This window comes from Haliotis cracherodii, unplaced genomic scaffold (genome assembly GCF_022045235.1).
Source record: "Haliotis cracherodii isolate W230 unplaced genomic scaffold, xgHalCrac1.p SCAF_1, whole genome shotgun sequence".
NCBI lineage: Eukaryota > Metazoa > Mollusca > Gastropoda > Lepetellida > Haliotidae > Haliotis > Haliotis cracherodii.
In genome coordinates this window covers 8,438,339-8,464,973 of record NW_027266264.1, presented here as the reverse complement: position 1 = coordinate 8,464,973, position 26,635 = coordinate 8,438,339, and the positions used below count along the sequence as shown (strand labels likewise).

Sequence of the window (26,635 nt, the reverse complement as noted above, 5' to 3'; positions counted from 1 at the left end):
CTATGATTCCGAGGGGCGGTTGGGTAGCCTAGTGGTTAAAGTGTTCGCTCGTCAAGCCGAAGATCCAGGTTCGATTCCCGACATGGGTACAATGTGTGAAGCCCATTTCTGGTGTCCCCAGCAGTGATATTGACGGAATATTGCTTAAAGCAGCGTAAAATCAAACTCCCTCACTCACTCTATGATTCCGACTGTATCACTAACAAATAGTGATGATACCACATGTTCTTGAAAGGTGAGTGTATCCTGACCCACCAAAGGCATCCATCACAAACACATGCAAAGGCAAGTAAGTACTGACTGAAGGAGACCTGGTGCCTCTGACAGGGTGTCGTTGGATATCTGTGGTGAGGATCTTGTCGATGGCATCAATGACTCAATTGCCTGGTTCTACTCAATTATTTTCTGGCCTTCTTAGAACTGTCAGACGAGTATAAGATCATGTTAATCTTTTGTCCTACAACTATTATTGAAGCTGTTAAACATTTTGTATCGAACACTCTCATACTGTTTTCCAACTCCCATCTCATGTCCCTATCAAGTTTGTTTCGGTGATAAAACTTGTTAAAATTCTTAGGTTTTTTTTGCAGATTTTTAAGGAGAAAAAAAATCTGTAATGTAATTGTTTTTGGTTCATATAATGAGGATGAATACCTCGGCACTTAATTTACGTTCTTATTACTGGTTATGTACAGTGGGCCAGGAGATAATGGGCCTCCAATTGTATTATTGCTCTGATATTCAGTATTATTGATCAAGTGAAAGTACGCTCTTGACAAACATTTGTTTTATCAAGACGATGCTTTGTCTGCATGTGGTTGCCTCGAAGGAGAAGATAGGATAATGATCGTATTTACTTGAACCACACAGCAAATCAAGATAGATATATTGCTAGATTGTTACTGAGAAATGGTTTGTTTTGTTCTTTGTTGTAAATGAAAAGAGTTATAGGAGCTTTGCTAATGATACTGAGAGACTTGGCTTTTATATGCTGAAAAAGGCTAGGCTTTATGTGAGGAGATTTTGTTTGACAATGTAGGTAAAAAGGCAAGGTTTGGGTGGCTTTTTGAAGGAAATTGGAAATATGATCCTCTTTGCAAGTGAGGTGGGGTGAAATTGGGTTTACCACCGTGTCCAAGATTATTGCACTTATATAGCGATGTGCATGCACATGTGTGTGTGTGGCTGTTTGTACTTGTCCTGACTGATGCCGATTTATAGTGCTAGCTCCCTGAGATACCATGCCGCAGTTTAACATGAATACCCTCTCTGACACACTATACTGACTCCTAGCCGACCAGTCCTTGTTTTAACCCCTTAATGCCGAGCGCCAGACAGGGTAAGAACAAGTACCATCTTTTAACGTCTTTAGGTATGACGCGGCCGGGCATCGAACCCCGGACCTTCCGCTCTCCAGGCAGACGCTCTACCACCAGACCGCGGAGGCAGTCTCTTTGCAAGTACAGAAAACTATGTTTATAACGAACACGCTTATATAAATGAACTGACGAGCTGGTTTTTTTGTCCCTACCATTTGCTGTTTATATGTTGTATATATGTTTATAAAGATCTTATAATGAACTAAAACAAGTGGGCACTTTAAGTTCGTTATAATTGTAGTGTACTGTAGACACTTAATAATGTCAGTTTTAGTAAAAGACAATCATTTGCAACATAAAAGGTTTTAATAAAAATCAAGTTTAAAGTTTAGAACTTTTAATGTCATCAAAAAATAGTTTCAAATCATTTGTGCATACAGTATTATTTTTAAAAAATCTAGATGTAAAACAATTTCCTATTTAAAATGAGGTGTCAGCATGAGTATTTTCAAGACCATTTCCCATTAAACACGGCTTCAAGCCATATGACCTGCAGCAGTGTTATGAGATTCTAACAGCCACCATGCTGTTTAATCTAAGCCAGGATCACAGACTGTAGATATGGGAAAATTGTATGCCATGGTGTTACACCAGCATCAATATCTTAATCCTGTTTGTTGCACAATATTACATGATGTTACACGTTACAGTAACATGATGAATTGCACTGGGCTGGCACTTTCCATTACCGACCAGAACAGGATCCTGAACCTGGATCTGTGGAGTGGTCAGAATCCAGGCCTGACCGAGGGGCAGACTGGATCTATTTGTCAGATTTGGCCAGATTCTCATCTGTGATTATATGTTCTTATCTCGGGATGGATATGTATCCCAAGTGGCTACTGATGAAAATCAATGTCACATCTTCAAATATTTTGCTATCTCTTCCCTGATTGCAAACACTTGTGAACGTTAAGACATCAGGCGTTTGTGTTTGGATGTGCAATAATATGCGTAATTACTGCAGCACCGGCATCTTAAATGACTGATTTCCTATTACTGAAGGTTGCTGCACGTGTTTGCAGAACATGTTGTTGCACAATGGTGAAAATTGTAAGAAAATTATTTCAACGATTGGTATTAAAGTGATGTATGGATTTTGACAATGAGCAATGGAGTATGTGATGTCATGATTGGAAGTATATTTTCAGCATGTTCATTGGATGGAGTCAGCTTTTTATTGTGAATTTATTCCGTTCTTTGATGAAACATCAAAGCGGACCCTTTCCAATATATATGTGAGAAAGTGACAAGAAATGTGTAGTATAGCTCAGGGGGCACAAATGGGTTTTCAAACACGGGTTGTGTGATGTGATTTGGGATTGTGAAGAAGGTTTATAGTGCTTATTAAACAACTTTGGGGCAGTCATAAAAATAGAAATAAACTTTTCAATACACGTTTTTACTGAAGTGATTCCTAAAAAGTACTTCTATTGGGAAATAAAGAAAAATGAAACAAAACTATGTTGTTGGTTTTTGTTGTTGTTGGGTTTTTTCGGGGGCGGGGGGGGAGGGGAGGAAGATTCAAAGATGCTTACCATTGTGATGTGGGGGATTATGATATCATTAATTATTAACATAGCTACAGGCATTGTCATATGTAATTAGTTGATGATCAATTAATGAACATATATTTTAGTTTGTGAGGTTTAAACTTTTACAAATTATTTTGTATTTGTTTGGGTGATAAAATGCAATGCAAAAGGTGGTCTGTTATAAATATCATACAGTCATTGAAAGTTACACATTTCGGACCACAATTGTTTTAGATATTTCTAATTGCCTCAACATGGGTTTGGCATCTCTGGGAATGATATGTTAAAGGATTTTTTACACTGATTTTAATTGACACACATGATGGTAAGTAAAGAAGAAGATTCCTCTCAAATTTTGACTGAGACAAGGGTGACTAATCCAAGATGATGGGCATGGTCAGATTCCCTTTCCCTATGGCTACGGTGGCTACGTGCGCACACACGGCTGTTGAGAATAGTTGAAAACAGAATGAAGGTCACTCATCAGCTGTCACTTGAAACAACAATTGTTTGATATTTGTATTGCTATTTTTGCTGACTTTTGTTTAGCATTATGATTTTTCAATCAAACATAGATATTTTTTGTGGTGTTTCATGTCCAAGGACAGATTCTATACAAAGACTATTTACACACTTATCTGCAACATACATTTAATAATAATAGCTAGCCTTGGTTTCCTGGCATGTTAGACTGGGGTATGGGGCTGTCAGCCCATCTGTTAGACTTGCACAAGTCTCTTAGGCAATAATTATTAGTTTAAATCATAAAATCTAGATTATGTAAATAATAAGAACAAGTTGTCCCTATAAGAGACTGGACTCACTGTCCACATATCTAGACTTGCCTATTAGGAGGATAGAATTACTACACATCCATGGACTTTTCTTTCAGTACAGCCTAGGAGCAAGGCTACCCATCTGTCAGAGAACAGTTTTGTATTTTCAGTTTTCAAACCTGTGGAAGATACGTTCTTTAAACTTGTGATATATAGCTTATTGAGTTCTCTATAGGTACCTTTTGCTATTTCAAATTTCAGTATTATTTGGAAACTTATTCTGATAGACTACCATATGTTTCTCGAGAAGTTTCAAAAGCTCTTAGTTATAGGTGAAAAGGGTAGCCTGCTGCAATTGTAGAGGTAATCTATAACAAGAATGTATCCTGTGTACAAAGTTTGTGTTCAGGGCACAAGGGCACCTCCATCATGTATCTCCATAGTTTTGATCACAGGAAGTCCTGTATTCATTATGCTAATTGAGACAGACCTGAGGGGACTGCCCTCATGGTATAGTGGAGTGTGTGCTAAGAGAGTGGAGGGTTGATGAGCAGATGTCATAATATGGTACTTGTTGTTGCCCTGCCTGGCACTCAGCATTGAGGGGATGAAACAACGAAAGGTCGACGCCATTTCAACTCGCCCTGCCTCGCCTCGCTCTGCCTTGCTGCCTCTGCTCTCCTCATCTCACCTTCTGAGAGGTGAAGGCCATGCAGGGGTCATGTGCCATCTCATACTGGTGTCAGCATTAATTTAATCACGTCAATCTGAAGCAAAAAAATATGAACGATTTCAGTTTTTACGACCAATTTTTCCTGTACAGTCAAATGTAACCAAGCGAGATGTTTCAAGAGAATTCCCAAGTTTATTCCACTTGGAGTGCAAGCTCTAGAGATACAGAGGTCCATGAAATGAAAGTCCCTTGGCTTCTGTTCTTTCAGAGTAACCAATGCCATGGAATAGAATACTCTTCAGTCTCCCTGAGAGCAGCATCATCAACTGATATTTTCCTTTTTCAAAACTCATCTTTTCAGTCATTGTTACACCCGATTCTGCTTCAACTATACATTGTGCATACTTTTAACTTACTGAGTGGAGTTACACATTAGAGGAGAAACCATTATCATTTGGCAAGTATCATAAACTAAAGTGAAGTAAACTGCCACGCATCCATCCAAGTATACATCCATGTTTGATGGTGGCCGAAAATAAAGCAAACACAAATGGTTATTCAATGGTGATGTTAGTCCTGTACCATGACCGTGGAATATATTTCTAGCTAACTCTATTCCACTTGAAATCAGGATTGGGAATTTGTTTTAATTTTTAGTCAAGAAGGATATTGTGTCATATAAGATTTCAAAGACTAAATGTTAGTCTATGGTGAGGTATTTGATACAGGTCACACTAAACAATTTTAAAAGATGGTTTCCCTCAGTGGGGCTTGTCATTAAGGGGATAAGGTGCTTGTCATTTAGGGGATAAAACAAGGTCTGGTCAGCTCGAAGTGAGACTACTTTGTCAGGGTGGAGTATCCATGTTAAACTACAGCATGGTATCTCAGTGTGCTAACACTTTTAATCCAGCACTAGTCTGGACTAGTACAATACCCATGCACATGTTTATGCAATAAGTGCAATAAGCTTGAATAATTCATCTCAGCAACCTCACCTTCAATATAGAATATTATCTGCTAGGCAATAGCCAAAAAAATATTTACAGGTGTATTAAACTGTGTGATAGACAGAATTGACTGGCAGCCAATCTAGAACTGTCATTTAATTGATATGTTTATGCCATGCCTGCCTGTGATAAAATTCAGTCTAATTATGTTTTTTGTCACAATCTGCAGCATGCTTCTCTTCCTTGATGAATGCAATTTTAGCGACTTTTTGTGTGATGTGAAGATATTACTGGTCTTAGTGATCACAGAGACTGGCCATCACTGTGATCACATAATGTTTACATAACATCATCCAATTAACAAAGACAACAATGACTGTTTGATGAGAGAATTTAACGGATCATGGACAAAGATGATCTAGGATTTCTATCAATGCACAAAGCCCACCTCTTCATAAGCAATGGTAATATTTACAATGGATCATTGATCTACAATAGATAATACATCTACTGAGGATGCAATATTTAGTTTTCATGAAAATTTAGCCTTTGAAGTCTTAGTTAGGTATCAATTGTATACATTTGTCTTCCGGCTCAAAGTAACTTGTCATGGTTCATTAACATATCTAGATGACAAAACATCCATAATGTTTGTTTCAGGGTAGATTTGTGTTGGAGTATTTTGTTTATATGAATTACAGAAATTCAACAATGTTATGACCAATTTTTTAATGTTTTTAGGATATTTGGGGGAATTTCATGACCGGTAGCTATGGTGTGAAAAGTAAACAGTTTCGTAAATGTTTTGTGAATATGTTGCAATGTGTTCAAAGTTCATCCAGCCAGTCTTGCCTTGCGGTGAATTTGAATGTATTGTCTATGTTATTGTTTTGTGGTGAACATGAAACATTGATATTTATTTAAGTTTGTACTTAATGAAAATTTAGCTTGATATATTGCTGTGCAAACCTTAAGAATTATCCACGTCGCTATATAAGTGCAATAATCTTGGACGTGACGTTATACCCCATTTCACCTCACCTCACCTTAAGAATTATCACCTGATCTGTATTAAACATTGATGAATGTGGTCATTACTGTCTTGACATTTCAGCCTGTTAAACTTTGAACTTTGAAAGATGATTAAGAATTGTTGTACAGATCAAAGTGATCACAAATACATAAGAAAGAAAGGATACTGGTATTTAACACTCTAAGCTGGTGTTCATCATGCTTTCATGACTTAAACTGGGGCCAAGATGAGCCAAGTGCTCAGACGTGCCAGGAATTGCTGTGTAAAGCTCTTCAGAACATTTTTTTTTTCTCAGATTTATCCTTGGTTTGTCATGTTAGACTGTGCGAAACATGGTCAAATTGATGGTTGTGAAGAGTTGCACCCCTTAGATGTGCCAGGATTCAAACGAATTCAAATCATGGGTTCATAGATTCAGCTTCACCACTGAGATATAACAGAAGAACTGTTAAAAAACTGTGGCGTTTTAATTCAAGCAAAATTACTTGATGACAGTGTGACTGATGAAACTACATCTTTCTAAAAGTGTACAAGTACAAGATATTATGCTTTTTTATAAATATTCAACTTTTCCCTGATATTTTCCTACCTGGTAAATGTCAGTGTCAGCAGCAATGTTTTCTATGTAAATATAATCATGCAGTAAATCCAAACTTTGACAAACAGTGTTACACTTGGTTACAAATTTGTGACAGTCTTGACACTGATGCGGCAAGCAAGTAGATCCACTAAGTCGGCCAACGAGGTCGTTGACTTCAGTATTATATATTTTGCTGGCATTATTAGAATAGGATATATATGAACATTTTAAACCAACAGATCACTGTTTCTTTATATTTGTTCATACTCAATTAAAAGCGACATTGTTGGAAATTGTATTACTGAATTTGCTGCTGATTTCAACATTTCCTTTTTCAAGTCACCAGAGTAGAATCATCCAAGAGACGAGGAGTTGCTTGGTTGACACTGTTTGTTGTTTTTCTTTCTGGCCTTTTACTGAGTTGAGCCAAAAACAACCATAATAAAATTACGTAAAAAAAAGTTAAAAAAATTATGTATGTCCCCAACCACTCATTTTTTTATTGCAACCCATGTTTGTCGTTAGAGGCAACTTTTGGGATTGGGTGGTAAGGGTCGTTGACATGGTGGATGCATGTCATTGTATTTCAGTTGCGTAGATAGGTTACGATGTCAATCACTGGATTGTCTGGTCCACATTTGATTATTTACAGACCACCGTCAAATAAGTGGAATATTGCTTAGTGTAGCGTTAAACAACAAATAAACAAACATTCTGTGAATTACTTGATAAAGAAAAATATGAAACTACCAAATTATACAAAAAGTAATGATTAAGTTTTCAGATATTAATTGATCAAATACATTTTATATTATCTCTTGCCACTGCATTTCACATATACAGACAACAAAGCCTTCTTTGATGTAAACTATGTAGGTCAAAACTACCAAACATCCGGCACAATATTACCATTAATTTTTCCCACTTTTCAGATCAACTTCATGTCAAATGCAGACTTTATTTCTAAGTTTCTTTTATCAAATAACTGAAACAATAAACTCAAAAAATTAAAAAGGATTTCCAAAATTTGTGCACCAAATTTGTGCATTTACTGCAGTATATCCGCATGAAAGGCATTATTTTCATGGTTTAACCAGATGCATTTTTCTTTGAGTTATGGATAATACAATTTATATATTTGCATATTTTGATTGAAATGTTTGTAATGCCAACTTATGTTGTGCTTTAACACAAGAACTATTTTCTGTCTTTGTTGACAGCCCGATGCACTAGTAGAACCCTTCATACACAGCGTTTGCTTTGGGTTTGACCTTTTTGTCATTATGTGCATAGGAAATAGATACGATATCTGGCAGGCATAGAATAATGTAAACCACATATTGTCATGTCTCCGCGGGACAGATGTTGATAGAAGGGTATGTATCAGATGTTACTTATTTCTCATGTTTTAATTTTTTCTGTCACTTCTAACAAAGATTGATGAAGTTTTATGAAACAAGAGCTTGATTAGGAGATTGAATACTGTATTTATGACCATCATTTGTTTTAGATCGACAGGCTGAGGTAAAATTGGCCAGGTGTTTTTTTGTATGTCAGGATAATCCGACTTGAAAACGTATCATAGATGTGTCATGATCTTGTAATGCATTGTGCATAGAGTGCGGGATGTGATAGATTTACAAACCATACTTGTACAAAGGCAAAGAATCTGAAAAATGTAATGAGTGCCAAAAGAATATGGATTACCTGTCATGTGGAAATTATCCCAGTTTAAAGATGTGGACTTTCACCATTAATTTAATCAAAGCCAGACAATCCATAAACCGGAATTGGATAACATGTTCTCATTATTGTACATGTGCCTTTCCCTATTTCAATGTGTAATATGACATCTGTGGATTAAAGGGCTTTGAAGTTCTAATGATGACTTCAGGGTAGTTCTACACCATGACTGTGGAGTGAGTGAGTGAGTATGTTTTATGACGTTTTAGCAATATTCCAGCAATATCACAGCGGGGGACACCAGAAATGGGCTTCACACATTGTACCCATGTCGGGAACCGAACCAGGGTCTTCGGCGTGACGATCGAGCGAACGCTTTAACCACTAGGCGACCCTACCGCCCCCCATGACTGTGGAACATATATGTAGTTAATTAAAACAAAACCGCTCAAGATATACAGTCGAGCCTTGTTGTGTTGAACATGGATGTGTCTAATTTGGGGTTTTCTCGAACTCATTTGGGAGTCCAAGTATTCAAATTAAGCATAATATTCCCCCGATGTCTCGAACCGACGATTACCCGAACCTTTTTCCAAGTCTCTACGAGTTCGACTGTGTATAAACTTATGTCTAGCCAGCTCAAGCCAGCTCTATTCCACATATGAAATCAGCATAAAGAAAATTATTTGTTTTAGTTTTAGAGGAGGGAAATGAGTTGTGTAATAAAAGATTTCATAGACTTGATGTCAGTCTGACTTAAGTGTTAGTTGGTGTGGAGATTCTGTTGTGTGGTTGGCCTCGGTAGTCTGTTCTTGTGGTATGAGGTGTCCTGAAAGAGGATTGGTTGGCTATTGTTGCTACTGAGTATTTTGTGTTCCTTGATGTGTGGTCAACCAAGGAGGAACAACTCCAGCTGTGACAGATGGCCCACTCATTTAAGGCACTACTAAGCAGAGTTGCATCCCTTTGGGGTGCCAGGATCAACCAATGGTGGTAATTGTGGTCCTTGGTTTGTCCAAGTGTAAAACATCTTTTACCTGCATCATTTTGGATGTGGTTTAACTAAAATAGTGTTCAAAGAAACCTTTGTGATATACATGGAATAGTGCTACTGCACACTATGATGTCAAAGTGATTCATTGCCTCAGTCGACTCTTGAAGATTCCCGGGTAGAATAGGTCTTCAGCAACCCATACTTGCCGTAAAAGGCGACTATGCTTGTCATAAAAGGTGACTAGCTGGATTGGGTGGTCAGGCTCATTGACTTGGTTTATACATGTGATCGATCCCAATTGCGTGGATCGATGCTCGTGATGTCAATCACTGGATTGTCTGGTCCAGACTCGATTATTTTACAGATTGCCTTTATATAGCTGGAATATAGCTGAGTGCGGCATTAAACAACAAACAAACAAACAAACATTGCCTCAGTGACAGGGGTCAAAGACACTGCAGTTCATGTGCTGAGGTGTGTTGACTGTGATCTGTCTCAGATGGCACGTTCAATATTCTGGATTCATCCCCGAAGGCAATCCTTGGTCTGTCAGCGTGATACCTGTGCTCCGTGGATGTTTACCAGTATCGTGACAGCCATGGAGCACACGATGGCTGTCACGATACTGGTAAACATCCACATGTGTCACTTTGGGATTTCCTCCATCAGAAGGCTGACTCATCCACTTATTCACTCATACTGTGATTCAACTTAGCTTCTCATTATTCAGTGACACAGGTGGATTGGAGTGGGTCTTTAAGCTGCTGGCATGTTTGTAACTGTAGAACAGACACAGTAATTGTGTTCATTGTGGTTAAGAAACTGGGGGCATGAAACATGTACAAATCAAATAGAGGATGTTGTGACTGATGGGTATTATATGAAAACGTGTACAGTGGAGTTTTCAGTTGGAGCTAACATGATTAATTCAGTTCCTCAACTTATAAGTCATATGTCTTGGACTGGCACATGAGGCAGATGTGACTTTTTATCACAGAACAGGTTGGCATGATTGGCATCCTAAGACATCATTCAGTTGTTCTTTCACTGGAGGTGAACAAGGGTTAAACTGCGGAGACTTGTATCATACTTGCATGAGTGTGAAGCTCATTTCTGGTGTCCAGCCCGCTGTGATACACTCTCCTACCCAGAGTTCCATGCGGCCGGCAGCCAGCCAGCATAGTACCTCTGCCACAGGCCTGTGTCATGTGACTATTCGTCACATCTTTCACAGTCCATTCACGATATTGAATATGCTTTTCATCCGTTCCATGTTTGACAAGTCTACACATTTTCATAAACAAATGTCAAAGAATGGTTACAGTTCATTAAGAAAGTATCCTAATACGTGAAAATCTACTGATTTCTGAAAAAGCGAGTTTGTTCACAAACAAGATATGCAAATTTTTTAGCCTGTGGCAGTGTTATGCTGAATCACAACTGCGCCAGAGTGTGGCTGTGATATTGTTGAAATATTGCTATAAGCGGCATAAAACCATATAAACTCACTCACTCAAGAACGGTTTCTTTTCACCGAGATCATGTGGGGAGCCCAATTGTCAGAAGAGTCAACTGAGAGCATCGGAAGGTCCAACTTGGTGACTAGGCCCATGGCTGCCCAGTGATGTGGATTGGAGCTCATGCTTTCTGCCACTGGTTCTTGCACAGACATGATCATTTTCAAGCCTCCGTGTGATATGGCTTGAGCTTTGCTGTCTGCAACATTAAATAACATTCACTCATTTCTTGCTTTAGTTTGTTTTGAAGTGAACCATGTCACATATAAGAAGACTTGAAGCTTTTTTTTATGAAATGGTTAACCTTAAGTTGTATGATGTTTTTCAATTTGGCTCTGGTTTTATGATTGGAGTGCTAGTTCATATAGTGATCTGGCCTCCATAGCATCCACACTAGTCTCCACAACATCCAAGCCATCAGTGATAATCATCTTCCTAGACCTCACCTTGTCCTCATACCATAAAGGTATAGTTCAAAGGACAAAGACACCTATCTGGAAGATTAAATTACTTTCAGATGAAGACACCTGTAACACCAGATTGCGCCATTCAGCAGCTGCCCTGCTCATCCTTCCTCACTGTATGTGGACATCACATTATTGACTTCAAGACTCCGACCGCCTCTGTGGTCTAGTGGTAGAGCGTCCGTACCAAAAGACGTTCAAAGATGGTACTTGTTGTTACCCTGTCTGGCGCTCGGCATTAAGAGGTTAAAGCAAGGACTGGTCGGCTCGGAGTCAGTATACTGTGTCTGAGTGGGGTATTCATGTTAAACTGCAGCATGGTATCTCAGTGGGCTAGCATTATAAATCGGCATCAGTCCAGTCTAGTTCAAGCAGCCACACACACACACTTGTGCATGCATGTCGCTATATAAGTTCAACAATCTTGGACGCGATGTAAAACCCAATTTCACCTCACCTCACCTTCATGACTCCACCACAGCTGATGGGACAGTTGGCATCTTCTTCTTATCTGCTGGAACATTCATCTTCTCCTTCCCCATCTGATTCTGTGCCGCTGATGTCTTGCCTTAAATTAATGTATCATGATATTCTTTAAAAAAATCCCAGTCTCCGTCTCAATCACTTTTCATTTTCCTTTAGTCAGACAGTATTTGTAAGATATTCAGGCTTGTTCTTTCATCCTTCACTTGTCAACTTCATTCAGCAATTCACTGCCATTCAACTGCCAACCCAACCAGTCACCTAATTCCTTCCATGGACATCAACATCCCAATCTTAAACTTTATCTGTCATTTCAGACAACACTTGCAGCCGAATTGTTAAGATTCAATACAATCTCAGCCCCCAAAAGTAGAAACTTTTAACTGCAATTGTTGGAATGGGAAAAGGTTTAAACTTGTTCTTTAAAAAAACTATTTTGTAGCCTTGCTGTAGTGTAAGGTGCCATTTGTATGCCAGTCCGTGAAGTGAAAATGACTCTGCACCATTCAACAAAGGCAACTTTCCCATAGGCCGATGATGATTCCTTGGATGAGACCCAGCCAAGCATGACAATACGGAATTGGATATGGCCAGACTTATCTTAGTGTGACACTACTTAATCTGGTTTATGGTTTAGTCACTGGAGAATCCCATCTATACTGTATGTTAAAGCTCTTTCCTCCATATTCAAAGGAACTCACGGTTTATCTTGGGTCATTCCACAGGATTTTATATCAGCCCTCAAAAAACCACAGACTTGTAAAACTTGCTTCTATGAGACCCAAGGACCAGGAAGGTTGTCAAGGGGCTTTTATTCTGACATTTAATAAAACTTCTTGGAAGAAATTACAGTAATTCTGCTGTTATATGATATAGGAAAGGGTAAGGTGATCCTTGGTGTTGCACTCAAGTAGACAAATTGTCTGTGTTTCCATTGAGTATGGTTAAGATACTGAGATTGATTGTATGAATGCATTGTGGCCATTTGTTAAGTGGGTTAGACAATAAATATTAGAGAGATACATTAACCAATACTTGAAGTCTCAAGAAGTACTATGTTGTAATCACATTTAGATTTTACTTACCCTCGCCCTCACCTTCACTCTCCACCCCACCCCATCCCCCGACCTCTCCTTCATACCCACCCCACCCAATCACTTGACCTCTCCTTCACCCCCACCCCACCTCACCCCATCCCCTGACCTCTCTTTCACCCCAAAAAAACCCCACCCCATCCCCTCACCTCTCTTTCAAGCCCACCCCACCCCATCCCCCGACCTCTCCTTCACCTTGGCCCAACCCCCGACCTCTCCTTCACCCTCGCCCAACCCCCGACCTCTCCTTCACCCTCGCCCAACCCCATCCCCCGACCTCTCCTTCACCCTTGCCCTTTCCCCCAACCTCTCCTTCACCCTCAACCAACCCCAACCCCCGACCTCTCCTTCACCCTCGCCCAACCCCAACCCCCGACCTCTCCTTCACCCTCAACCAACCCCAACCCCCGACCTCTCCTTCACCCTCAACCAACCCCATCCCCCGACCTCTCCTTCACCCTCAACCAACCCCAACCCCCGACCTCTCCTTCACCCTTGCCCTTTCCCCCAACCTCTCCTTCACCCTCAACCAACCCCAACCCCCGACCTCTCCTTCACCTTCACCCAACCCCATCCCCTGACTCCTTCACCCTTGCCCAACCCCATCCCCCTACCTCATCTTCACCCTCGCCCAACCCCATCCCCCGACCTCTCCTTCACCTTCACCCAACCCCATCCCCCGACCTCTCCTTCACCCTCGCCCAACCCCATCCCCCGACCTCTCCTTCACCTTCACCCAACCCCATCCCCCGACCTCTCCTTCACCCTCGCCCAACCCCATCCCCTGACTCCTTCACCCTTGCCCAACCCCATCCCCCTACCTCATCTTCAACCTCACCCAACCCCATCCCCTGACTCCTTCACCCTCGCCCAACCCCAACCCCTGACTCCTTCACCCTTGCCCAACCCCCGACCTCTCCTTCACCCTCGCCCAACCCCCGACCTCTCCTTCACCCTCGCCCAACCCCATCCCCCGACCTCTCCTTCACCCTTGCCCTTTCCCCCAACCTCTCCTTCACCCTCAACCAACCCCAACCCCCGACCTCTCCTTCACCTTCACCCAACCCCATCCCCTGACTCCTTCACCCTTGCCCAACCCCATCCCCCTACCTCATCTTCACCCTCGCCCAACCCCATCCCCCGACCTCTCCTTCACCTTCACCCAACCCCATCCCCCGACCTCTCCTTCACCTTCACCCAACCCCATCCCCCGACCTCTCCTTCACCCTCGCCCAACCCCATCCCCTGACTCCTTCACCCTTGCCCAACCCCATCCCCCTACCTCATCTTCACCCTCACCCAACCCCATCCCCCTACCTTTCCTTCACCCTCGCCCAACCCCATCCCCCGACCCCATCTCCCGACCTTTTCCTTCACCGTCACCCCGCCCTATCCCCTAACCTTTCCTTCACCCTCGCCCAATCCCATCCCCCGACCTCTCCTTTACCCTAACAACTCCTTACAACAGCAAACACATGAACCCCCCCCACCCCCCCATACCCACATGAATGGTCGCCCCCGAACCAACTCTTCCTCTTACTCTGGTCTAGTTGTAGACTGTCCGCCCGGAGAGCGGAAGGTCTGGGCTTTGATCCCCGGCCGCATCACATCAAAAGATGTTAAAAGATGGTACTTGTTGTTACCCTGTCTGGTGCTTGGCATTAAGGTGATAAAACAAGGACTGGTTGGTTTGGAGTCAGTATACTGTGTCTGAGTTGGGTATTCATGGTTAAACTGCATGGTATCTCAGTGAGCTAGCACTAAAATCGGCATTTGTCCAGACTACTGCAAAACAAACACACACACACACACACACACACACACACACACACACACACACACACACACACACACACACACACATGCTTGCACAACATTGATATGTAAGTGCAATAATCTTGGATGTGATGTTGAACATCATTTCACCTCGCCTCCACTTACTCCGTCCGCTATGATCAGTCATGATGGCAATGTTGAGCTATAATTTATCAAATTCTTTGACTTGAATCAACATTCAAGGGATCTGAACGATCCATTATGACTTATATGTATGAAATGCATCTTACTTTCCTTGCCGTGGAACTATCAATTTTACTGACAAGGCAAAAAGTTCTCTCTTATCTAGAGTTCTTTTTGATACATTGAAGTTAGTAACCTCGGGGAAGAGCTGTTTTTATGACATTTCAGAAACTTTGCCAAAATACTTTAAGTTAACCTTCATGAAATAACAGTTTATGTCTGAAAAAACACCCTTTGCCGCATATTTCATCCTGCTTACTACATAATTTAGACATCGCAGATTCAAAAAGTACTCTAAGGTATTTTCATACAAACTACAAATGACTAAATACACCTTAAGCACAGAAATCTTTCTCAGTAAGTTTTTGTTGTTGTCAACTCAAGTTTTATAAATGATGTATGCTTGACATATAACATTTTATGTCCCAGAATGCATGGAGATGATCTGAACAATAATGAGCAGAGCCCCTTGGTGGCAGTTATGGAAACTACAGATACAAGTTGCATTTTACGTTTAAGTATTAACAGATGATTCAGCTGATACCCAGTTATAGATATCACGTATGATGTTTGAGGCATTGACTCTGGAGAACCATTGTCAGCTTAAACAGATCAGATTGTCAGTGGTCATAAAATATGAAGAGTGAAATTTGTCGAACATTTCAACATTTGGATCAATACATGATTATTTTCTCCTGCCTTTATTGATATCAGCTTATGAACAGAATTCACTGCTTGTGAACTCTTTAATAAAATATTCAGACATTTGTGCAAAGTTTGGTCCTTTTCATTTGTTGTATTTGTACCTGTGGCAAATAAAATAGATGGATACTCACTCACTCACTCACTCACTCACTCACTCACTCACTCGTTATGAGAGTGTTTAGTTTGAGCAAATTAATCTGTTAGGGATGTTTATATGTTCTGACCTTCAAACCCCATTTCCATGTATAAAGATCTTTTAGGAAATAAAAAGTGGCTATAATACTAAAATGGATGTAGGACTGTTGAACCTCACACTTGAAGAAACTACATGCAAGCACATCTTCAAAACATTGTCTCTTCAATGCTGACAGAAAAAAACTTCTGGTACTTTTTCTATTCGATATGCCAGAGAGAATATTGAACACAAATCACTCCGAGAATCACAATTACCTGCTGAGGAGATAAATTTGTATTAAAATCTTCCAGAAAATAGTATAGGCTTGGAGGCATTAATGTCTCACTGTGGGAAGTAAATGTGAAGCAAGGTGAATTCTCATTATATAGTTCTTTTCAGTGTTGGAAAGCCTTATTAGTGATCTTGCAGAGGAATGTATACACAGTTTTTTTTTAAGGATATCTCACATTTCATTCGCAGTATTAGATGAAAATGTATTGTTGGATTTTTTTAAATAGCTTTTTTCAATTTGGATCTTAATTAGCTGATATGCTGCTTCTATGAGCACCATTCTTATCCACCATGTTGTGTTTGAATGTTCACACTTTAATAGGTATTAGGGTTATGATGAAATGCTTTCTTCATTGATGGATCTGTTTCAGCTGTGAAAGCTTTCCACACTGTGAGGGGAAGCTGAAAGGAAAATATTTTGACATTGAGTGGGAACTGAATGTATTCTTTGTACATATATATAGAAACTATTATAAAATAAGACCGCATGTGAGTGCCTGTATGCACTCTATCTAATTTCCCTCAATTTCCAGCTACCACACATCTGACATCTTTTACGTTGAGAGCAAGGGACGTTATTTTCATCTGTTTTCAAATGTGAACCTCTTTTATGTGATAAACACTATAGGGCATAATTGAATATGTGGAGATGTTTCAAATGCCATGGGAGAAGAAAATAGGTCTATTATTGTCTGTTTGTGCCATGAATTGACTTGAACAATGATCTCCTTTGTGTTAAGCTCAGAAATAAAACTTTCCTAACAACTTACTGCATTTACTAGATTATGGTAGAAATATGGGGAAGACATTCCTGAAGAATGGGAATCAATTTCAAAGAGGTATTCCAGAACAGACACCAAGAACGTATCTGAACCTTGAGTCCAGCATTAGTTGCAACAATGCAGGTGAGTTGATCACAGAGAACAATGAGGTATGAAGTTGTTGTTAGGGGAATGGGATCCATCTGATGTCTATCAGAGAATGTTTGTGTGATTGTAGAGCAGGGAAAGCCAGGCAAGGATGGTCTGTTCCTGATTAAGAGATAAGGTGGGATCAGGTTAGTCTGAGAGTGTGTGGTCAGTTCTGGACATCTGGCTACCCTTCGTTTACTTATAATCCACTTATTGTTGTTACCCTGCCTGGCACTCCACATTAAGGGGATCAAACAAGGACTGGTTGGCTCGTAGTCAACACACTCATGCATGCATGCATATCACTATATAAGTGCAGTAATCTTCGATCACAGCAGTAAAACCCATTTCACTGCACCATTTACTTATGGCTTTCACAGGCCAGTATTTATCACTTTCCATAGCCAAACAGGGATAAAGTATTCCGGGATATTGTTTGTTTACCTATTTTGCTCGATATGTTTACTATCATCCAAAGACAACAAGAGTCATTACATGTATGTCTCTGTCCTACTACTATGTCTGATCTGATGCAACATCACCCGCCTGACTCACCCCTATCTCTGTCCTGTACTGCCTCTGTGAGTGTGAGTGTGTATGGTTTTACACCGCTTTTAGCAATATTCCAGCGATATCACGGCGGGGGACACCAGAAATGGGCTTCATACATTGTACCCATCTTGGGAATCGAACCCGGGCCTTTGGCGTGACGAGCCAACGCTTTAACCACTAGGCTACCCGACCGCCCCTCTGCCTCTGTGGGCTACTGGGGGGTACGGGTGGCCCAGTCGTCTAAGGCACCGCAATTTGCTGTGCAGAGTTGCATCCCTTGGGCACGCCAGAAACCTAAGATTGTTGGTTCTAAACCTGGTTATCCCTGATTATGTTTCTAGGTCTGTCAGCACCATACCTGTGCTCGTGGGTTTCACTGAAGTGGTAAACGTCTGACACCTGCATCACTTCGGGCTTTCCTCCCACATTAAGCTGACATGCCATGATATAACTGGATATTGTTAAAACTGGCGTTAAACCCAACTCACTCTCTCACCAACAAGAACATGAGACAAGAACATGTGCCCTGTTTCCGTTTTAATTAGATGACCAATGACATATACAGAGTTTGACCAAATATTCAGGCATCATGTGAATCCAACTCAGTGGCAGTTTTTGTGAATCATTGACATTTGCATAAATTGAAATATGAAATTTTAAATGCTTCCTCAGTTTTTGAAATATTTGGATGGGAATCTAATGATTGATATAGTTTGGCGTTAGAGTGAGTGAGTATGTTTTTACGGCGCTTTTAGCAATATTCCAGCAATATCACAGTGTGGGACACCAGAAATAGGCTTCACACATTGTACCCATGGCGGGAATCGAAGGCACTAGATATATTAGGTAGGAAATTCATAGATTTTTTTGTCATGTGTACCAGACAGATCTTTAAGAAACATTTCCTGATCAGCCTGTTTGGATGTGTTATTGTAAAAGATGGCAAGTGAAATAGTCCAAATATACTTTCATGAACAAAATTGATCAAGAGAAGTTTTGATTTGATTTTTTTTCAGAACCAAGGCATGTTGAGAGGAAGCATTAGCCGTTCATTATGTGTAACATGATTTACACTATTGTTTGACATGAACCTCTGATAAATACCAAGTGTGAGAAGAAGGAGTGTCTGGGCAGTTGGGTGGATTTGTTTAAAGAATCATTCCTGAGAATTCATTGGATGAAACACACCGTTATTTTGATAATTCATAGGTATGTGACTCTTTCATGCACATGTTATCGCGTTTGCTCTGTTTAGTATTGATTCCAGGTGATTCCGGCTCTGAAACCGAACTATATGAATACATGGTGATAACTTCTCATCTGTAAATCAGGGCACCTGTTATGATATATCAAGTCTTGATGGGTCTGCTGGTGAATCTTTAATGGCTTTGTCAAAGTGTCTGATACTAAATTACAAATTCTGAAGGTTTTCTCAACCAGATAATATTATCTGTGAATTTATGCGTTGATTGGTTTTTGTCCAGTCTAGGATGGGATGTTATAGTTGTTATTCTTATATTATGATGTAGCACCTGACACCGACAGTGTGTTTGCAGCCATTGTTGATCGAGACAAGAATAGCGAGGTTGGGATGACACCTAATTCAATTCCAGGTGTGAATGTTGCAAGTTTGTTTCAAGAATAGAATATGTTTCTGGCTGGCTCCAGTATCTTCATCGACATCATGATATTGTTGTGCTGCTGATTCTGTGCCAGGAATTCACTGGCCTTTCTGAACAAAAGTTAAAGAAGTTAAACTGATGTGACAAAGGTCATTATGCCAAATTATAGGGAAATTATACATCAACACTAAATCGGTACAAGTCTGAGAAATCACTTGTGTCTGTTGATTCTGAACGTGCGAGGGGCTTCTTGATAATCGGCTTGCTTCCAAAATCAACGTATTCTCCTGATTTCTCCAGAGTGGTCATTCAGCAGTAGATACCTGCTGAGTATTGATAGCTCTTGGATTATGATCACTTGGTCAGTCTGATTCTCAAGCATGATGCACTGGTGTGTCATTACAGTAGCCAGGTGGCGTGAAGGAATACTCATAATTTCAACCATTGGTTTACTTGCTCCAGAATTTAAACATTACAGTTTGCTATGTTATTGAGGATGATTAGGTACAGCTGGGGTATAGTGGCTTGTATGAGACACATGAGAAAGATCCTTTTCCTCACTAGATGAGAATCCCATGTTGAATATCCTGATTCCTTTCATGCATAGGTACAAGTTTGAAGACTATTCGTGGTGCTCAGTACTACTCACTCAATGGTCGTGAAAATCTTTGTAATTTAATTTTCTGATGCTATGTGTTATTTGTTACTTACTTCAACAATGTTTTCTCTCCTGATAACCATGTCCAGGGTACAGTGAATGGCTATGATTTTGAGGAAGCAATGGTGGCCTGGTTGCACAAGGCTCGGCAACTGCTGTGCAGAGTTGCATCCCTTAGGAATGTCTGATACCTATGAAATCGCAGATTCGTCTTCATTGTGTTCCGGGTTTGTCAGCTCCTTCCCCTTGTTGGTGGTTTCCCCAGAGCGGTTTCCCCAGAGTGGTTTCCCCAGAGCGGTTTCCCCAGAGCGGTTTCCCCAGACCGGTTTCCCCAGAGTGGTAAAGGTCAAGCTCTTTGAGGATTTGATGTTGTGGCTTCTTGACTGCTTCATATCTGCAACAGATTAACATACAATATATGTCACTTATGCTATCCCAATACCTTTAGTCTGTCACACAGTCCCTCAATCATATTATTTTCCCTTTCGCTAGTCTCTCCCAATACCCAACAGTTTCACTCCCTATCAACATGAGGGATATAAAGTGGAACTTACAAGCACCAGCTGTTTGGTGTCTGGCTTGTATATTCACACCTGCATCCCCAGGCCTGAGTTTTGTGTTAGGAGAGTATATTCAGACAAGCTTCACCAGGCCTGGGTTTGGTGTTTGGAGAGCGTAGTCAGACAAGCTTCACCAGGCCTGGGTTTGGTGTTTGGAGAGTGTTGTCAGACAAGCTTCACCAGGCCTGTGTTTGGTATTTGGAGAGTGTTGTCAGACAAGCTTCACCAGGCCTGGGTTTGGTGTTTGGAGAGTGTTGTCAGACAAGCTTCACCAGGCCTGTGTTTGGTATTTGGAGAGTGTTGTCAGACAAGCTTCACCAGGCCTGGGTTTGGTGTTTGGAGAGTGTTGTCAGACAAGCTTCACCAGGCCTGGGTTTGGTGTTTGGAGAGTGTTGTCAGACAAGCTTCACCAAGCCTGTGTTTGGTATTTGGAGAGTGTTGTCAGACAAACTTCACCAGGCCTGGGTTTGGTGTTTGGAGAGTGTATTCAGACAAGCTTCACCAGGCCTGGGTTTGGTATTTGGAGAGTATAGTTAGACAAACTTCACCAGGCCTGGGTTTGGTGTATGGAGAATGTATTCAGACAAACTTCACCAGGCCTGGGTTTGGTATTTGGAGAATGTATTCAGACAAGCGTCACCAGGCCTGGGTTTGGTGTTTGGAGAGTGTTGTCAGACAAGCTTCACCAGGCCTGGGTTTGGTATTTGGAGAGTGTTGTCAGACAAACTTCACCAGGCCTGGGTTTGGTGTTTGGAGAATGTATTCAGACAAACTTCACCAGGCCTGGGTTTGGTGTTTGGAGAGTGTATTCAGACAAGCTTCACCAGGCCTGGGTTCGAATCCAAAAAGGGATGTATTGTACTCTCATCAACGGTAGCTCACATTTCCTAATGTTCTCATTCACTCTAAATTTGTGTAATATTTCCCTGATAGATGTAGCGATGATGTATAAACACCCTGGGAGTGCAGGTCCATCTAGTGGGACTATTGTAATGAGGACTCACTGAGTACAGTCTATTTGTGTTGGCCGTCCTGACAACTGCATCAAGTCTGATAATGGGGTTGGAAAGTAACTGTGGATGTAATTGTATTGATTCTATTACCAGAATATTTTGTAATGCTGATGTGTATTTCCAGGGATTTTTTACATAAAGTGTTATGCATTGCATAAACAAAGGTTGTAAAATGGGAATTCCTTGTATATTTAAAACATGAACAATTTAATTCATGAATAATCTCACTGAATATATAATGAATATACACGCTGGATATTGTTTATGTTATTGCAGACAATTACCTTTAAACAGAGTTTGTGATGCACATATTTGAACACCTGTTAGTGAGACGGAATAATTTACAATTTGACTTAACATGTGATGTGATTTAGGTTTTCTTAACAAATAATTGACAACATGGATTTGAATGTGATTGAAATGATGAAGTACCATGTCCCTTGTTATTTCCTTCGGCCTTGAAATGCAGATTAAACCATTGATAATGAAACAGAATAATCTTCAATGTCAGGTTACAAAACATAAGTTAGCTGCCCGTGTTTTTATTGAAGAGAACAATGGCAGCTGGTTCTCATATACCTCTCCATCTGTGTCAGAAGCAGCAGTCATTGCTCGGTGTTTGTTCTTTAACACTGCTGCTGGCAATATTCCAGCTATGACGGCAGTCTTTATATTATCAGGTCTGTACCAAAAAAATCAAGTGACTGATATCATGAGCATTGATCTGTGCATTTGGGATACAATGACACACAACCAAGACCCTGACCACCCAATCCTGTCACTTACGACAAGCACAAGTTATGTTGCATGGTTTGTCAGGACTTAAACCGTGCTCATGGCTTTCACCAAAGTGTCATACATCTCAGACCTGCTCCCACATTTGGCTGACACACCATGATGAAACTGGAATACTGTCCAAAGTGATGTTAAACCCAACTCACTCACTCACTTGGTGCCCCTTTCAATACTGAGACTTCGTCACGCATTGACATCTTCACTTTAAACATCATGATGCTCTTGCTGAGGAATGGAGTGAGTGAGTGAGTTTGGTTTAGCGCCGCTTTTAACAATATTCCAGTTATATCACGGCATGTCAGCTTAATGTGGGAGGAAAGCCCGAAGTGATGCAGGTCTCAGACGTTTACCACTTCAGTGAAACCCACGAGCACGGATATGGTGCTGACAAACCTAGAAACATATTCGGGGCGAACTGGGATTCGAAACCACAAACATAGGTTTCTGGTGTGCCCAAGGGATGCAACGCTGCACAGCGAATTGCGGCACCTTAGACGACTGGGCCACCCGTGCCCCCCTGAGGAATGGAACTGTTATTGAATGGTTTCTGGCCAAGATCTCAACATAGTACATCATTTATACAGCAATGAATAAAATCAGAAAAGAATTATATATATATCATCTCCCCATGGAAGAAATAATACAATACCAGATGCCAAACAAAACTCATGCAGAATTTAATCTCTTTTAACAAAGTGTTGTAGCAGGAATATTTTGGTTCGAGCAGGTACTGTCCAAATGGGTTTTACATTGCACCAAGCAATCAGCAATCAGCAATCAGGAATCAGCAATTGTGCAGCTTTGTAATGGACCAGACAAACTGATGGTTCACAGCACGAACAACAATCAACACTGAGTACCGGACACACTTTGCAGCAGGACACATGAATAGCCACCAGTTCCCCATAGCAGCCACTTGGACAAGCAGGAGGTACTACAGGCCAGTTCCCCATAGCAGCCACTTGGACAAGCAGGAGGTACTACAGGCCAGTTCCCCATAACAGCCACTTGGACAAGCAGGAGGTACTACAGGCCGATTCAGCCACCAGTTCCCCACAGCAATCACTTGGACAAGCAGCAGGTACTACAGGCCGATTCAGCCCTGAATCACCGCAGGGATCAGACACACTGAAGGAAGGGACGGCTGATTTCCAATCTGGTTACAATGACATGAGTCTCCGAACCTGACCGTCTGATCCGTTTAATCGCTCTTACAACAGGCATAGGTTATTGGTGAACCTGGAATCCCCTTGGGGGTAACTATGGGTATAATCAACCACATTAAAGCAATTTATTTCTCCTTTGCTTTGCTTTTTCCTGCTATAGACAAAAAAAAAGTGGTAGAAGAGACACTGCAACGTTTAGCATTGGGAGATGAAGCTGCAGTGCATGGCGAACGTCCAGACAAATTTAGTGTCATTTCCAGCATTGCAGTAAATGAAACTAAACAGGTGCCAGTGGTATTCAATTTATCTTTGCAAATTTTCGCTCAAACACATTTAACTTCCAAACAAAAAGACCTGTGTATGCATGTCCCTGTAACATGTCGCAAGTGAATTATGTTATTGCCTAACTCTGGGAAACTAACGCATTAGTTTTTCATAAAGATGACTATATGGATCTCTTGGTAGGTGGGCTATGTCTTCCATGTACAAGGAATGGTCTTGCAGGACCCTGTATATATACACAAGCTCCATTCAGGGATTTGTTGTGCTGCACCAACTTGTGGAATGAAGCATGCACTGTTACAGAGATTGGAAAACACATTGGTCTTGGAACTTAGGAGTTGGTACTAGTAAAATAGAGTAGCAGTTCTGCATTCTGTCTGCCTCCCCTTGTGCCAGGGGTCATTTAAGTAAAAGCGAAAAAATACACTTTCCATATTCATTAGAAATCCCATTGTATGATTCTGACTAAATGTGTTTATGAATCACTTATCAAACAGTGAAGATACCAGGTGTTCGCAAAAAGGTTAGCATATCCTGCCCCACTGGTGGCACCCATCACAAACACATGCAAAGGCAAATCAAAACTGGAACATATGCAAAGCACTTGTAGAAATGTGGTGCCAGAACGGGTTGATTGACTGAACCAAAACTTAAGGGGCGGTCGGGTAGCCTAGTGGTTAATGCGTTCGCTCGTCACGCTGAAGAACTGGGTTCGATTCCCGACATGGGTACAATGTGTGAAGCCCATTTCTGGTGTCCCCGCCATGATATTGCGGGAATATTGCTAAAAGCGGTGTAAAACCATACTCATTCACTCAAAACCAATAATTAGTTGAAGTTGTTCATTCAATCTTCATATAAAATATCAAATATTTTTATCAAAAGAGACATTTTATATGATTCTTTGTTGGCTCAGAAAGGTGACGACAATGACCATACATGGGTTCAGTAATGGTCTTTATAAGTCTCATTTCAAATGGAGTGTTTCCCATGAAGCAAATGAAATGTATAAAGTGTTGTCTTTTCACCATGTTATGTATGCTCTAACAGGTTTGCAATCCCATCAATCAGTATTGTTATAAGTGTCATATGACTTAAGAAATGGAGATTCTTAAGGACAACCTCTAAAGGCAACCTCAAATACTTACAGAATAAATTCAGTGTTTGTTTAAACTGCAGTTGAGCCATTCAATTGATTCCCAGGTTTACAATTACCATATATCAAATCACTTACATGTACAACTCAGCATGTCAATATTGCATATGAACATGAAGATAATTTGAATTAATTCTAGCAATGTAAGTGACATTCAGCATGATTATGCATGAGTATTTCAAGGGAGAGCCAGACATCATGGTCGACAGACCTTGCTGAAATGTCGCAGCAATACCATAAAATGGCTTCAAATTCTATTGCACACAAGTCAATATCTTTTTTTTTTTCACTTAATTCATTACTCTGCTGCCCTGATCTAGTATCTTTGAATTCCATATATTTTGTGATTGATTCTGTCTGCTATGTTTTCAAAAAGATGCCATTAACAGTCCAAAGAGTCAGCAATCCAGAATGAACAGGGACATAGTGCAAGCACAAGCAGTATTCAGATGCCTGACAGTGGTATATTTCTCCTTGATAAATATTGCCCGTTTCTTATTCAGATGTCTCAGCCTCAGAATCAACAGTCGCTAAATGGAATTCCATGTCTTTGTCTTTTACAATTCCGGAGCTGTAAAGAGTGATAAAAAACGGTGCCATTAATGCCTAACTGTGACAGCCGTGGCATCCACTATTATTGTGTAAGAGCTACCACTTTGTAAATTCATCCCCATGCTGATTTGCAAGTGAAAGATATACAGTATCGCCAATGGATACGTCTTGAGACAAAATTCCGTAATGTCTCTCACGATTATACAGTACTTCTCAAAGATAGATCTAATTCAGTTCAATTGACCATAATCAATTTGATGGTCTTCCTTTTATTGAAAGAGCTGTGTTTGATCATGAAAGCAACTGTTGTGTGATTGCAGATAGACGCGAACCTATTCATTTCCAGCAAGTATCAGTATGGAGCCAAGCTTCTTGCACTATATATCCCTTGATTGAATTTCTTGTATGCAGAATTCTGGGGAGATCTCTCTGTCATCTTTACGAGGCAATAGCCAGACGTCCAAAATGCTGAAGTCCGGTAATTATCACGGCAATGAACGTCAGCCTGTAGGAAGGGTCCCAAGTGTCATGGAGAACGGACTGATGGATGTTTTTATGGCTTATCATCTGCGCCCTACGTGTGTTTTTGTTTGTATCAGTATCTGATTTACACTTGCATAAGTGGGTACTTCGCGGCCCTAGAGTCACTTGACTGTACCGTGTTTACCCTGCCTGCTTCTTCGATTGTTGGAGAAAGTTATCCTGCAGAACATTTGTGCAGCCGATTTTCAGCTTGTAATAGGTCATGGGTGTTTAGTAGTATGTTGGTATAGGGTGAGATATGGTTGAATGATGGGACTAGGTATATTGGCACTCCCCAGGAATATCCCAAATTGGTTGGATGTGTCGCTGCTATGTTTGCATTGCTTGATGGTATGGTCGTTTTCGGCTTCAGTTGGGATGATATGCTAGGTATGAGTGTCAGAGCAAAATGTATGAAGCCGGGTACTATCCATAAACACATATTGAACATAGAGGGCCCTGAAGGTTCCAAGGAAAAGAACAGTGATCTAGTTA

General features: G+C 40.8%; 2 protein-coding genes across 4 annotated transcripts in view; both read left to right on the top strand.

The window, feature by feature from the left end:
- LOC139472030 (zwei Ig domain protein zig-8-like) overlaps nt 1–26,635 on the top strand; it is a 153,052-nt gene that overhangs the window by 12,024 nt on the left and 114,393 nt on the right. The window lies entirely within an intron of this gene.
- LOC139454065 (uncharacterized) lies at nt 10,214–14,410 on the top strand. The gene is made up of 2 exons (XM_071235565.1): nt 10,214–10,231; nt 13,142–14,410. Exons 1-2 carry the CDS (start codon nt 10,214–10,216, stop codon nt 14,408–14,410), a joined length of 1,287 nt encoding a protein of 428 aa, XP_071091666.1.